Source organism: Vulpes vulpes, unplaced genomic scaffold, assembly GCF_048418805.1.
Source record: "Vulpes vulpes isolate BD-2025 unplaced genomic scaffold, VulVul3 Bu000000626, whole genome shotgun sequence".
NCBI lineage: Eukaryota > Metazoa > Chordata > Mammalia > Carnivora > Canidae > Vulpes > Vulpes vulpes.
In genome coordinates, this window is record NW_027325669.1 from 442,539 (window position 1) to 456,826 (window position 14,288).

General features: G+C 32.1%; 1 protein-coding gene across 1 annotated transcript in view; it reads right to left on the reverse strand.

The window, feature by feature from the left end:
- Positions 1–14,288, reverse strand: part of LOC112912724 (low-density lipoprotein receptor-related protein 1B-like) — a 1,003,376-nt gene that overhangs the window by 439,204 nt on the left and 549,884 nt on the right. The window contains exons 20-21 of the mRNA XM_072745081.1: positions 10,084–10,284; positions 4,054–4,299 (exon numbers count right to left, since the gene is read on the reverse strand). Coding sequence (XP_072601182.1) covers positions 4,054–4,299; positions 10,084–10,284 — 447 coding nt within the window. The remainder of the gene's footprint in view (positions 1–4,053; positions 4,300–10,083; positions 10,285–14,288) is intronic.

Consider the following 14,288-nt stretch of genomic DNA (forward strand, 5'->3'; position numbering starts at 1 on the left):
ATCTCATCTCTAAAACACATCTTGAATCTGTTCTTTTCTTTCTTTCAATAATCTTTTGCCTGAATAACCTTCTTTTAACTGGTCCCTACATTAAATATAATTCTTGATTTTAAAAATGGAAATAGAAGAGAATAATAAGAACCAAGAAAAACATTGGTGGAGAAATCTCACCTAATTCAGGCTATGAGAAAGTAAGAAGGACGGCTATAATATTCTTTCTGATGTAACTAGAAACATGATGCAAATTTGCAAGTAAGTTGTCTACTAAAAAGAAAAGAAACTGGAGATAAGGTAATTAATAGGAATATTCTGGATATTCATAGCATAAAGAAATGAACACTTTGTAAGAAAGTGATTAATACATTACATATTAAGAAGGAAACATGTAAAGAACTTTTAAAATAAAGTATTGAAATAGCCAAGAAAAATGAGACTTACAGCTATATTAAATAAAAACTGAAGATTATAAAAATAGTTTTTATGGAAATCTTTATATTTAACTAACAAGATGTTAAGAGTGAACTTAGAGAAAACAGAATCATTTCAGCAATTCAGCAAAAGCCAGACTAAAGAATTTTGGAAGAAAGGAGCTCTGAGAAATAAGAAAATATGAAAGAACTACAGGAGAAGATTCAAGAGAAAAAAAAAAGCGGGGGAGTCATAGTTCTAATTTGAAGCATAAAGAGTGCTATTATTCTTTACTTTTAAAATGTCAAGAAGAATAAGCACAGGTATTGCATTCAGTAGAAAGGATACATTTTAAAAGCAGGGACCCAACTTAAAAATGATAGAAAAAAGTAATAAAAGAAGAGCAAGAAAAAAGAAATTTTATTTTCAAAGACCAATAGTTAGTGGTTAATTCATTTTTATTAAACTCTGAATCTACCATAGGTTTTAAAAAAAAGAAAGGAAGTGAATAGAATGCAGAAAAAATCCTCTTTTATACATAAAAATTGCTTTAAATTAAAAAATAATCTTCAATGTCTAACAAAACCTATATTATCTGAATAATATAAATGCTGACAATGGCATTTGGTATACTGTATGTTTCAGGAAGGAATAAATTACCAGCAGGTTAAGTTCTTCATGCAAGAAAGCTCTATATTAACTTTAAAAGGTAAAATATACCTTTGCTTCCGTCTTTTTTTTTTTAATTTTTATTTATTTATGATAGGCACACAGTGAGAGAGAGAGAGGCAGAGACACAGGCAGAGGGAGAAGCAGGCTCCATGCACCGGGAGCCTGATGTGGGATTCGATCCCGGATCTCCAGGATCGCGCCCTGGGCCAAAGGCAGGCGCCAAACCGCTGTGCCACCAGGGATCCCTGCTTCCGTCTTAAATTATAAAAAAAGCAGCTGTGAAATCTAGCAATCTTAACAGTGATAACTGATACAGTACTGTTAGTTTCTTTCTGAGTTTAGAATGGAAGGAGCCAATTACATTAGTAGGATTATCTTTGATCTGATTACTTATATTCAAATGTTGAATTATTTTAATATTGAACATGAATTGTTATTGATTTCATAGAACACAAAAGTATTATAATAAGTCAATACTTTTGTCACCTGTATTCAAAAACCAGTTATGGAGCAAATTCTCACGTAAAATATGATTATATTTTGATCTACTGTTTCCTTAATCCAAACATGTACATAAACAAAATGACTATTATCATTATAACAAATTGCTATTTTTTTTTTTTAGCCTCTCGTGCCAATCACCTTGTACAAGATTCTTGGAGAAGAACGAATCAAACAAATGAACTTCTGCCTCAAAAACTCAAAAAAACTTTTTTTTGAGAACTCAAATTTTAATAGCCAAGAGAAATAACCACAAAACAACAATCGAGATAAAAGAGTGAAATAACTTAATATTCAAAAAAGTAACAATGTTCCCTGAAAAAATATAATACTTTTGATTTAATATTTTTCTAGAACTGGACTGAATATTGTATAAAACAAAAAATCTATGACTTGATTTTTTACTATAAGATGCTTATTTCATCAGAGAGATATGGAATATAGAAAGCACATAGATGGGAATTTGAAACAGCAAATTAAAAATGTGAACATATATATTCACAGACAATATATTCTAGACATAGAAAGGAGAAATAGAGAACAAGAATATTTTAAAGAATATTCCCTTTAAAAAGATATGAGCTCATAGGTCTGAAAAGAATATCCAGGATTTTTGGAGATAAAGAGGGGAAGTACAGTCTAAGGAAAAGAAACAATGAGAAAAGTTTATGATGTATAGGTTCAACTTACTAGTCTGATTAAGCCTGTGTACCACTTATCAGAAAGTTTTAAAAGGTACTCAAACAGTAAGAAGAAAGTAAAAAAAAAAAAAAAAGAAAGAAAAGTATACATAGACAAATCAAATACTGTATATTAAAATGCAGTTACCAATATTGAACAAAAAAACACTTTTGGATGTAGTAATATGCATGCTTTTTTTTATTACTGTATTTGATAACAGATTGAGCAGTGGGTCTAATGCCCCCATTTTTAAAGTAATAGTGGGTTCCGAAACTTGAACATATATGACATTTTGAGATATCAGAACAACTTTAACATGGTGTGAATGTCTATTACTTCAGTTGGAGACATACAGTTGCTTCTAATAATTAGTGTTAACTTTCAGTGAGACATGAAAGAAAATAAAGGTAATATTTTCTCTAACAACATTCACGGACCCCTTCAATTCTATCCATGGACTCTAAGTATTCACAGACTCGTTAAGTCTCTGGAGAAGATAGTGGAAAGTGAGCAAGTTCTCAAAGTGTTGCAACATGCTATAAGGAAGACATTGTTATAATGGGCACTAATATTTGAATGATAAGAAAACCAAGGCTCACCTAGCTTTATGTAGCCTGCCTAAGGTCACGTACATAACGAATGCCAACTGCAAGATTAAAGCTCAAAGATCAGATTCCATAGTCCCTGGTTTTCCCAGTATGGAATCTGACCGAGAGAATCATCAGAATGGGCAGTTTTATTTTTATTTATTTATTTTTTTAATTTTTTTTATTTATTTATGATAGTCACACACAGAGAGAGAGGCAAAGACACAAGCAGGCTCCATGCACCGGGTGCCCAACGCGGGACTGGATCCCAGGTCTCCAGGATCGCGCCCTGGGCCAAAGGCCGGCGCTAAACCGCTGAGCTACCCAGGGATCCCAGAATGGGCACTTTTAAATGGGCAGTTAGAAGACGAACACAGCCAGAGCAAAGAGTTTATTTCAAGAGTAGAAGACACACCATTGGAGGTTGGGCTAGGACCAGACTTTGGAGGGTTCTCAAAGCTTGCAAAGAGAAATAAAAGTAAGTGCTTTAGAGAGTATAAAAATAAGCCTTTAGGGATGATGATGTTGGAAGTAGCATTTTAAGAAGGAAGAAAATATCTGATGGACTGTGATTATAAGGATTACTGTAATATGCTGTCAAGAAGATTTGGAGTAGGTCTAAATGACACATTACAGGGGTGTTTGGGTGGCTCAGTTGGTTAAGCATCTATCTTTGGCTCAGGTCATAATCCTGGGGCCCTGGGATGGAGCCCCGCATAGGGTTCCCTGCTCAGTAGAGTGTTTCTCCCTCTTCCTATGCCTTTCCCTGTGCTTGTGGCTCTCTTTCAAACAAATAAATAAAATCTTTTAAAAAAATAAATAAATAAAATGACACATTAGGGGTGCCTAAGTGACTTATTAGTTAAGTGCCTTCTGTTCAGGTCATGATCTCAGGGTCCTGGGATTGAGTTCCAAGTTGGACTCCCTGCTCAGCAGAGAGCCTGCTGCTTCCTCTTCCTCTGGCCCTCCCCCCTCTCATTATCTATCTCTCTTTATCAAATAAATACAATCTAAAAAAATAAAATGATACATTATACTTAAATGCCTTATTGAAAATTAGTTGAATCCTTTTATTAATTCTTCAAAGATGTTTTTGGATTATTTTCTCAAGATGTATTCTTAAATATAACAAGATACACAACACCGAAAAAAACCGGAAAGGCACTTGCTGTTCTTCAATATAGCAAAACACACATCTACTTACCAACACTTGTGCAACTTTCCCCATCCACATCCAGCTTCCACCCTTCATAGCATGAACACTTGACTGTGTGCTTGTGCTGCTCACACACTTGACTGCATTTTAGATGATTGCTACAATAATCTATAATTTCACATGTTTTATTGTCTTTGTTGAGCTGAAGTCCTTCAGGACAGGAACAGACAATTCCTCTTCCAGGAACAACAGAACAGTGATTGCTACAGCCTCCATTGTTCAGTGAACATTCATCTATAAAAGGAGGGGAACAGATTACAGGGCATTATCAATTGTTTTGCTCAATTAAATACTAATCATTGAACTCAATTCTCTAAGGCTAGAATTAGAGCAAGGATATTATAAATGAATAGAAAAAGCTCTCTGGATTTAATTTTTTTTTTAGGGCTTTTTAGGGCTTGGTGTAGGAATGATAAAATAATTCATTGAATGACCAAATATAATTCTACATGATAGGAACTGGGAATGGAAGGTTTTCATTTCTATAAAACTTTGGGATACACTTTGTTTTACCCCACAGAGGTAAAGTATGTTCAATGTTTCTTTCTATTGTGCTGAGCCTTTTAGCTTTTGAGCAAAATCAGTTGCTAAGGCCTCCTTGAAGGATATACATTGATGATCTGAAAATTTGACTTAGCTCAGTGTTTATAGCATGCATATACATATACATGTATTATATATATATATATATTTCTACATCTATAGTCTGATTCATAATAATGCAGGATGGATTAATTTGCTTTTTACTGGCTATAGCCACTTATTTTTAAGTTGGGTAAATTACACATTGTACCCTATATGTTGGTTATTATGATTAATTCAATGAGGCCATGAAAGCATAGTAAAAAGTTGACTTGGTATTTTGACTGAAATAATGAGTAACCAATATTTATTACATGGTTAGTATGACTGGTTTATAAAGAAAGAGACTTTTTCTTTCATGGCACTTATAATTTAGAATTGCATTAAATATATTTATTTCTAATTCTATTTCATTATGAAGTTGTAAGATCTGTGAGTGCATGTAAAATATCTGCTCTGTTTAGCAGTGTATATCCAGTAGCTAGCACATTGCCTAACATAAACAGTTAACAATATTTGTTCAATAAAAAAAAGTCCAAAAGCACACAAATACCCCCAAATTGAGCCAGTACTTGTCAAGTTGGGAAAATTTCAAGACGACATCCCTATGTCATTGATGAAAATAGCAGATAACTGTCTTTAATTTATTACCTATTACAGATGTATTATTAGATGCATAGGAATAAGGCTAAAGGAAGCTTTGCCTTCCTTTAGTTTAAAAATATTTTTAAGTAGCTTTCAAAGCCTGTTGTTTAGTTGAGTGTTTTTTGAGAAATGCTAAAAGAGAAGGTTGTTCAATGATTGACAAATGGCAGTGATATTTACTTATATACCTCAAATATTTCCTGCTGCCTATGAAAATTTTTTGGTTCAAAAAATGAGCTTATATATAACACTTAAAAATATATTCTACATTTTTAAAAGTTCTATATGAGTCAACTATTCTTCATTCTATTTGTCACCAGAAAAGAAGTTACAGGGATAAGAAAAAGAAAATGATTATATTAACTATTTTCTCTAAGAATTCAAGTTTGATATTATTTTTGAAGAAAAAAATAGATTCATTTGGCTCCTCCAAATATGTTTGTTCACCCATATCATAATCATTTCAAAACAATAGTCATTTTAAAGTATTTGCCCTATTTTAGTTCAATTGACATTCTTCTCAACAGAATTACTGTAAAGAAATATCATCAGACACAGCAGGTGAAAAAAGAATTGTTACAGTTCTTTTATCTTATTTCAAATATGACTGTTCTTGTAGTACTGAAGTGTCTCTTGCTGACACTATCCTTGGAATTAAGTCATAGTTTTTTAAAAAATAATATTTACATTGATTCTAAAATTGAATATATAAATTTAATGCCAACATTTGTGTGACTAGTCCCTTGTTAATTCTTTCTTAACCCTAAACCTGTCATTAAACACTGCAACTTTCTTTTAAATGTTTTATTATTGAACAAAGAATTTCTCATTGATCAAGCTCTAGTCGGTTTTCTCAGAGTCCTCTGTTCAACTAGTCCTCAACACTGGCTTATAAAAATTGCAGAATCTTAGTACAGAGAATTTCAGCCTCCACTCCCTTCCCCAAATGTACTCTTCCTACCACCCAAAAAGAGATTCCAACAAACACTAGCATAGTTTCTAAATGCTCAGGACAGCCTTTCTAGTACCACTCCAGCTTGAGAAAGCTCTAAGCTGGTAGGAGAATTAACTGTTTATTCCAGCCAAAACCTGGTGATAGGCAGACAGGACCTCGAACCCCATCTTAGAACAGTTAATTTAGAAAACTTGTAATTATTACTATTTTTCTCTGCACATTGAAAATGCAAATCTTCTACCACCCAGAACTGTCTCCTCAAGGACTGAGAAATATTTTTGAAGTGCAAACATTCAAGGACATAACTCTCTCACTCTTGCTTCCTCGCAGTCCTGTGGGTGCTTCGTTCTGACTTGTACCACTGTCTCAGGTCAAAGATATGAGACATTCATTTCTTCTCCGGGATAAGCATCAATTAACAAACCCAGATGGCCTAGTAACATGGACCAACCCCCTTACCACCCCTTGGTGCCTTTCCCTTGTATATTCCAGCCTTCAAAATGCTTCTAGTCTTTTTTTTTTTCCAGTGAATTTGATTTCAGTTCACACTAAATATTCTTCTCTATTGCAACAATTAATCCTGAATAAAATCTATCCTTATCACTTTAACTAGTATTCAGCTTTGTTCATCTTTGACATACCCTTATAGCAAGGATTAATAGTTAACTCTATTCTTGAATGATTCAATATGTTTCTTGTTTCTTAAACAGCATATCCCTTTCCCCTTGAAATCATTTGAAAATCCCTCTGAGAAAATAATCTCTTCACTAGGCTTAAGAGACTTATTTTATTCAGTACCCCTTTTCTTTTTGTTTTTGTTTTTGCTTTATAGATCAGATTTTTTGGAGAAAACAAAACAAGAAACACTTCACTACCCAAAGTAGGATTTTTCCATCTCAGGACATCTCCCAAGTATTAATTCTACAGATGACAAATCATTTTCATACAAGATAGTTTTGTACAAGTTTTACATGTATTGAAGAACAGGACATAAATCAATTCCAGTTTCCTCTTTAACAAGAGACAGGGTACAGGAGGGAACATCAAAGAAAAAAAAAAGCTTTTTTGAATACAACTATTCAGCAGGAGTATACATGAAGAGGGCAAAACCTAGATTTTATCATCTATAGCAATTTTTTTTTAAAAAAAAACTATTTTGACCTTGGGAATCTCTATCTAAAAAGCATTTCGTAGCTACTAGCCAACCCATGCCAATTATTTAAAGTTAATTCACTTGATGTCTTTTATGTCCACTGGGTAAATGACTCATTATGCCCACTGCTGCAGCACTCATTAACCAATATCACAGCCTAGCTGTAGAGGATCTAACCTACAATTGATGGGCAAGGACCTTGAAAATAAGAGACCAAGATGCCATTTCTCTATAAATACCAATATTATCTGTAAGGATGCCACCTACTGGGCTATAGTACAAAGGTGTACATAAAAGCAGATAAGAAAAGGAGAACCATAGAAGGCAATTCAATCTTTTAACCAGTATTTGTTTTTGATTTTCCTTTCTCTAACTTTCCTTCAACTTCACCTCATAAAGGAGACAGATAGGACTTCAATATGCCATAGTACTGTAAGCAGAATAGAATTGTCATTTTATCACCTCTGGTCTGTCCACACCTAGCTTTATTGTAACCTTTTTCACACCTGTAATCCTTTGAAATGTTTGAGCAAGTTTCCTAAGCTGATGAATATAGTGACTTGATAGTAAAAAGCAATTTTCATTTTTAAGGTAGACAAAGAAATAAATTCAGAAGAAACTCCTTTTTATTTTACTAATCCAGAGAGCAGAGGATAGGAAAATAAGGCTGTGTTTTCATAACATTCTTTTAATTTTTCTTAATGATTGTATTTTGTCTTCTTTGCCTTCATTTAACCTGAAGGTTGAGAAAAGGTGGGAAAGCACTAATTTCTTTCAATATCTGTAGTGCATCAGGCATTATTACCATGATTTCCTGATCAATATCATCATCTCCATTTTTGCTATGAGGAATCTGACATTTCAAGAAATTAAGTTACCTGCTTAGGTGATTTAATTGAAGTAACTGAAGAACAGAATTTAAGCCTGTCTAGATCTTGATTTTTCCTATATTTACACATTTTCAGCTTTAAGAGTATTGATAGTTTCCTTCTCTAGTATTGCTCTTACAACCTTCATGAGCAATCCTCACACACTGTAATGCAAGAGATATTTCCATCTACCATCTACTCTATAAGAGAGAATAAGCTGGGAGAAAAAGAAGTAATACAGATAAACTAAGTCTTTTACATTATATTTGTTGTTTACATTTAGGATTTTTTTGGAGGGTGGTGAGTGAGGGGGTTAAGAATTTAACATCACAGGGGCACCTTGGTGGCTCAGTTAGTTAAGTGTTCGACTCTGCTTTTGGCTCAGGTCATGATCTCAGGGTCATGAGATCTAGCCTTGCATCAAGCTCTGTGCTGACTGGGGAGTCTGCTTGAGATTCTCTTTCCCTCTCTCTCTGCCCCTCTTCCTGAGTGCTCTCTCTCTCTCTCTCTCTCTCTCTCTGTCTGTCTTAGTCTCTCTAAAAATAAATATAAATAAATAAATAAATAAATAAATAAATAAATAAATAAAATTTAGCATCGCTGAATGAAGACTGCTGCATTTACTGTTTCAAGGTTATTTTATAGAATCACAGACTCTTTGGAAGAAAGGACATTTATTATATAAATTTGAACATTTTAACAGGTTTTCTTTGGATCACTCAGTATTCTATTAATGCTCAATTCAGATCAAAATATGATAACTTTAGGCTTAAATGTAGTTGTCTTTTCTAGTTTCAATTAGGTAGCTTCATCATTTTGTAAAGTCATTTTCTCAGTCCCCAGTCACCTCATTATTGTTCTTATCATTCTGTAAACCCTTCTTCATTACTCTATTGCTGTCACCTTCAGTATTATCTAGAAAACATATTTTGAAAATCTCCTTGCTAAATGTCTGATATCCCCACAGAAAAGGAAATGCAATTTTCTTTATATGTTCTTGTTGGCATAAAAAGACAACTAGTCAAAAGTGATTTCAATGCTCAAAAGCTATCAGATTGAAATCATCATTTTAACTAGATAAAGCATACCAAAGAAAGCTATTGTAAGAGGACTAACAACTTCAGACAAAATTATATAAACCTGAATAACTTTCAATTGGTTTCATTATTCATTATCTTCCTTTCCTCTCTTTTTTTTTAATATTTCTATTGTAATGATTGGGATGGATGAGAAAATCCATTGAGTGGTAGTAAACTCCATCCCGTAGGTCAGTAATAAGAAGGTTTTCTTGTTTTGAATGACCCACTGACAAAAAAATAATAATAATCATAATCAGTTTCATTATAGAAATGGCATTAACCATCCAGAGATCTAAATGATGAGCACAATTATACAGTTAAGTTAGATGGACACAGGCCAACCTTTTCTGCTTTATTTTAGAATTTCTGATCATATTTTAAAAATTTTTAATAGGTTGGGACACCTGCGTGGCTCAGCGGTTGAGCATCTGCCTATGGCATGATCCTAGAGTCCCGGGATTGAGTCCCACATCGGGCTCCCTGCATGAAGCCTGCTTCTCCCTCTGCCTATGTCTCTGCCTCTCTCTGTGTGTCTCTCATGAATAAATACATAAAATCTTAAAAAAAAAAACTTTTAATAGGCTTACCATCCTTGAAAAATAGAGATAGGGTTCAATGCTAAATATTACATTTAAAGGAAATAAAAGGAAGGACTGTATGCTTCTATAAGTATCATCAAGTGGATTAAACGTTTTTAGTCTCCAGAGAGAAGCAAATCAGTGAAACATGAATTACCACAGAGCTCGCCTTCATCAGACCCATCGGGACAGTCCCTTCTTCCATTGCAGAGTTTCTCTGGCTGCAGGCAGGCTGAAGTGTCATTAGCACAAGGGTACTTGGGCGGTCCACATAAAAAACTGTCACAGTCATCTTCATCTGACTGATCCTCACAATCGATATCTCCATCACATATCCATGCTTTGTTGATGCATCTCCCTTAAGGAAAGAAAAACATTATCCATTTGATTGTTGTAATTAAGTCACTGTCATAATGAGTAGTCACTATGGTCTTCAGTCAGAGGCAGAACTATGGGCTATTAGAAAGAAATCTATTTGTTAATAGTTTGACAGTTTATATTCATGACAGCATTTGCGTAGCTCTTGCTCTCCTTGTTAAAGGGATCTTAGTGTTAAAGTCTTAATATTTTCCCTGGTTTCAAGTTAATGTCTGGCCCTATTAAAAAATAGTATGTGACTAATTGAAAGTTCCATTATAATACTTTTAAAAACAAACTTTAAACAAACATCTGTATATAAGTCCCTTTCAGAGACCTAAATTCAAGTAAATGCTTTCAGTGTCTTTTGCAGCCTGAAATTTAAGCAAATGATTTATTTCAAAGGAGAAAATGTCCTTCTGTTAACATTTCTAACCTCAACACTTAAACTCTTCCTCACACCTAGACATGTATATTCTCACTCATAAAATAATAAAAAACGTTATTGAACATTTTGGTAGCTAAGGTACATACAGACAGAAGTTATGAAAATATGTTTTGTTTATTGACTTTGAAAGCAAAAAAATGATTATTATTAAGCCAGCAGTGTTCAAAAGTAATAATGTGAAATGAAGAGAAAGCAACAGCCACTGTCTATGCCAATCTTTTTTCTACTCTAAATTCTGCCCCCCTTCCAGAATGGTCACCTTTTCTTATAATTAATTATCTTTCTGGATTATGCAATGTTGAGGTGTAATGTGAATAAAAAAATGACCCAAAGATAAATACTAGTTATTAGCTGACTATTTACCAACAACTCTTAAAATGACTAGGACAAATGAAAGGGAAATGAAAAATATTAGGTTGTATAGGTCAAAGAGTCTTTATATATTTAGATGTCTGCTTCAAATTTAAAGGCTTCTATATTTTATAGTAACTAAAATATTGGTGAAAGGATGTTTCATTTGCAGAAATATATAAATAATTTTCCACAGTATTAAGTCAAATGGGAAAAAAGCACAAATGATCAGTTTCATAGTTAATATAAAAACATGTCATAACCAACATTAATTATTGATGAAAATACTCTTATAAGAAATGATGGATACTTAACTGGTCGATTTGATATAATTGGGGAAAGATTATAAATTTTTGCCTTTACATCATAAATAAAACTAATAATGTTATTATTTATATTGTTCTGGAAATACTATCTAATATAATTAGATAATAGAAATAAATGAAGTATAAAATTAGAAGAGTATCATTATGTGCAGCTAATATAATCATATAATCATAAAATCAATAAAAACTAATTAAGAACTGTAAGAAACTAAGATTTAATAAAATAGATCGCTAATTTCAAAAATCATGTAAAAATTCACAGATTTTATATCTAAAGAGAGACTATAGTAGAAGGTAGATTTAAAAATCTATCATAAAATAAAGTATTTGGGTTAAACTACAAAGAATTATATAGAATTTGTACAAAGAAAATTTATAAGTCTACAAACTCAGAAGATGTCTTAGATATAGTTTAATCTTGGAGAAGATTTATCACTGAAAAATATTTTTCCTCAAAGTAATCCCAATAAAATATTAACAACATTATTACAATCTTATAAGCTTATCTTAAATTTGAGAAGATAAAAGTGCAAAAGTCATTTGGAGTCTTCAAAAAATATAAGAAAATTGATGAATAGGAACTGTAAATGTCAAACTTTAGAAGGTTTTATTTTTTTTTATTTTTTTTAGAAGGTTTTAAAAATAACAGTAGTCAAAATATTTTTAACAGAATATCAAACATATCAACAATTAAATGGGATCGAGACATCAGATATTCATCTACCTAGCATATGGTTTTAATATATAAACATTGGATGTTCAAAATAATAAAGATAATGGAATTACAAAATTGATGATGTTAGGAACATTGCTTCGCCACCTAGAGAAAAAAAAAAAAAAAGCCGAATCTAAATCCTAAAATATATTCTAAGTAGATCAAAAAAATAATAATTTTTAAAAAGCAATGATACACACACATTCTAGAATAAAATAAAACAAAACAACAAAAACTTGAAATGTTCATTACACAGATCCAGAAAACATAAAGGATAAATTGATAAACTTAATTTCACAAATACTTTTGATTCCACATTGCAACAATATAATCCATCTATAAATTCAACACAAATTTGGTAAACCAGAAAAGTTTTTATTATATTTTTAAAAAGGTATTTTTTTAACATATAAAAGGGCTCTTACAAAAAAAAAATAAAGATCAATAAACTAATACAAGTGCAAGATTCACAATGAATCAATGACTTATGAAAATGATTAAAATATCTTTTAATAAAAAATGTAATCTGAAACAGCAATTTGATACAATTTTTTTCCTCTATCAAATTGGTTTAGATTTTTTTTAAAAATGGATAATGCAAAGATAGATTTGACAAGGGTGTAAGTAACATCACCAATGTTGAAAGGGCTGCAAATTGGAAATATCTGTCTACCAGGCCATGTTACAAAATCTAGAAAAAAAATGCATCAATTCTGCATCAGAGTAATTCTAATTTTAGATTATTTTTCATTAACAGGTTTGCCCAAATGCACAAGGATGCATTACAAAGACATGTGTTGCTGCTTCATATAAATTAGCAAAAGACTGATAACAGCTTAAATCATTATTGCAAGACTGGTGATATCAATTACAATGTATCCATGCACTGTATTATACACTGGAGTGAAAAAGAATGAAATAATTCTTCACAAGATAACACAATCTCCAGAACATATCAACAAAAAAGGTACAAAACCAAGTGCATGGTAGGTTTTCATATATGTTAGAAGATATTTATGTATTTACCAATATCTAGGACTATAATTCCATACACATCAATATAAACATATGGACAAGTTTATCACTACATGAATTCCTTCTGGGAGGCTACAACAAAAATAGCTAGCAGTGATTGCCTCTGGTGAGGAAGACTTGAGGTTCTGGTAAACTAGAGTAGGAGAGGAGAATTTTTATTGATCAATTTGTGCTATTTATTTTCCTTCTACCGTATTTCTGTATGACACCCCCAAATGCTCATTTTAAAAGTGATGATGATGATGAAATGTATACACATGTGCATCAAGTTTGATGGTTTCTACAGATGAATTATGAAAAATTCTTTGTTGAGGTGTGACTTATTTATCCCTAGGAACTTTAGGAAATATAAAAAAGTACTAAAACCCATTCCTTGTCACCAAAGAGTTTATAATGTAGTTAGCAAGACAAAGCCAATGCATAACATATAATTTTAGTCTAAAATATGGCATTCTGTACTTAAGTAATAAATCATAAGGGATCATCTACAAATAGAATGAGAGTTTAAGAGTAGTATAATAATTTATATTTTTAGTTTGGTAAATAAAGGTGCAATTTCTCTTTTTCTTTCTTTCTTTCTTTCTTTCTTTCTTTCTTTCTTTCTTTCTTTCTTTCTTCTTTCTTTCTTTTTCTTTCTTTCTTTCTTTCTTCTTTCTTCCTTTCTTTTCTTTTCTTTCTTTTTTTTTTTTTACTAATCCACCATGACATTCTTAACCACTGACTCCAGAATAACCATAGAATTGTTTCAACAAACCTGTCCATAAACCACTATCAATCTTTTAGAGTCAGAACAGCAGTAAAACCTATTTGCTATTCCTAACCTGAATGCTGCCTTGAAAAGGTAAAGGAAAATCGTATTCAAATGACTAGTAATTTTAACTCAGATTATGTTACCAGAGATACGAAGTATCTTAGATAAGATTTAAAAGTTTAAATAGCTCTCCCCTGTCTCTGATATTGCAGGGGATGCTTGAAATGCATCTTGATTGGTTTTAATCCTTACAAAAATGTAGGTTAAGAGGGCATACCAGGTATGAATTTACATTTCTAATTCATGATCATTAATTGGGGAAAACCTAAAAGCAAATGACTTTAGTAAGTATGCTTAAAGACTGTTGATTTTTATTTGA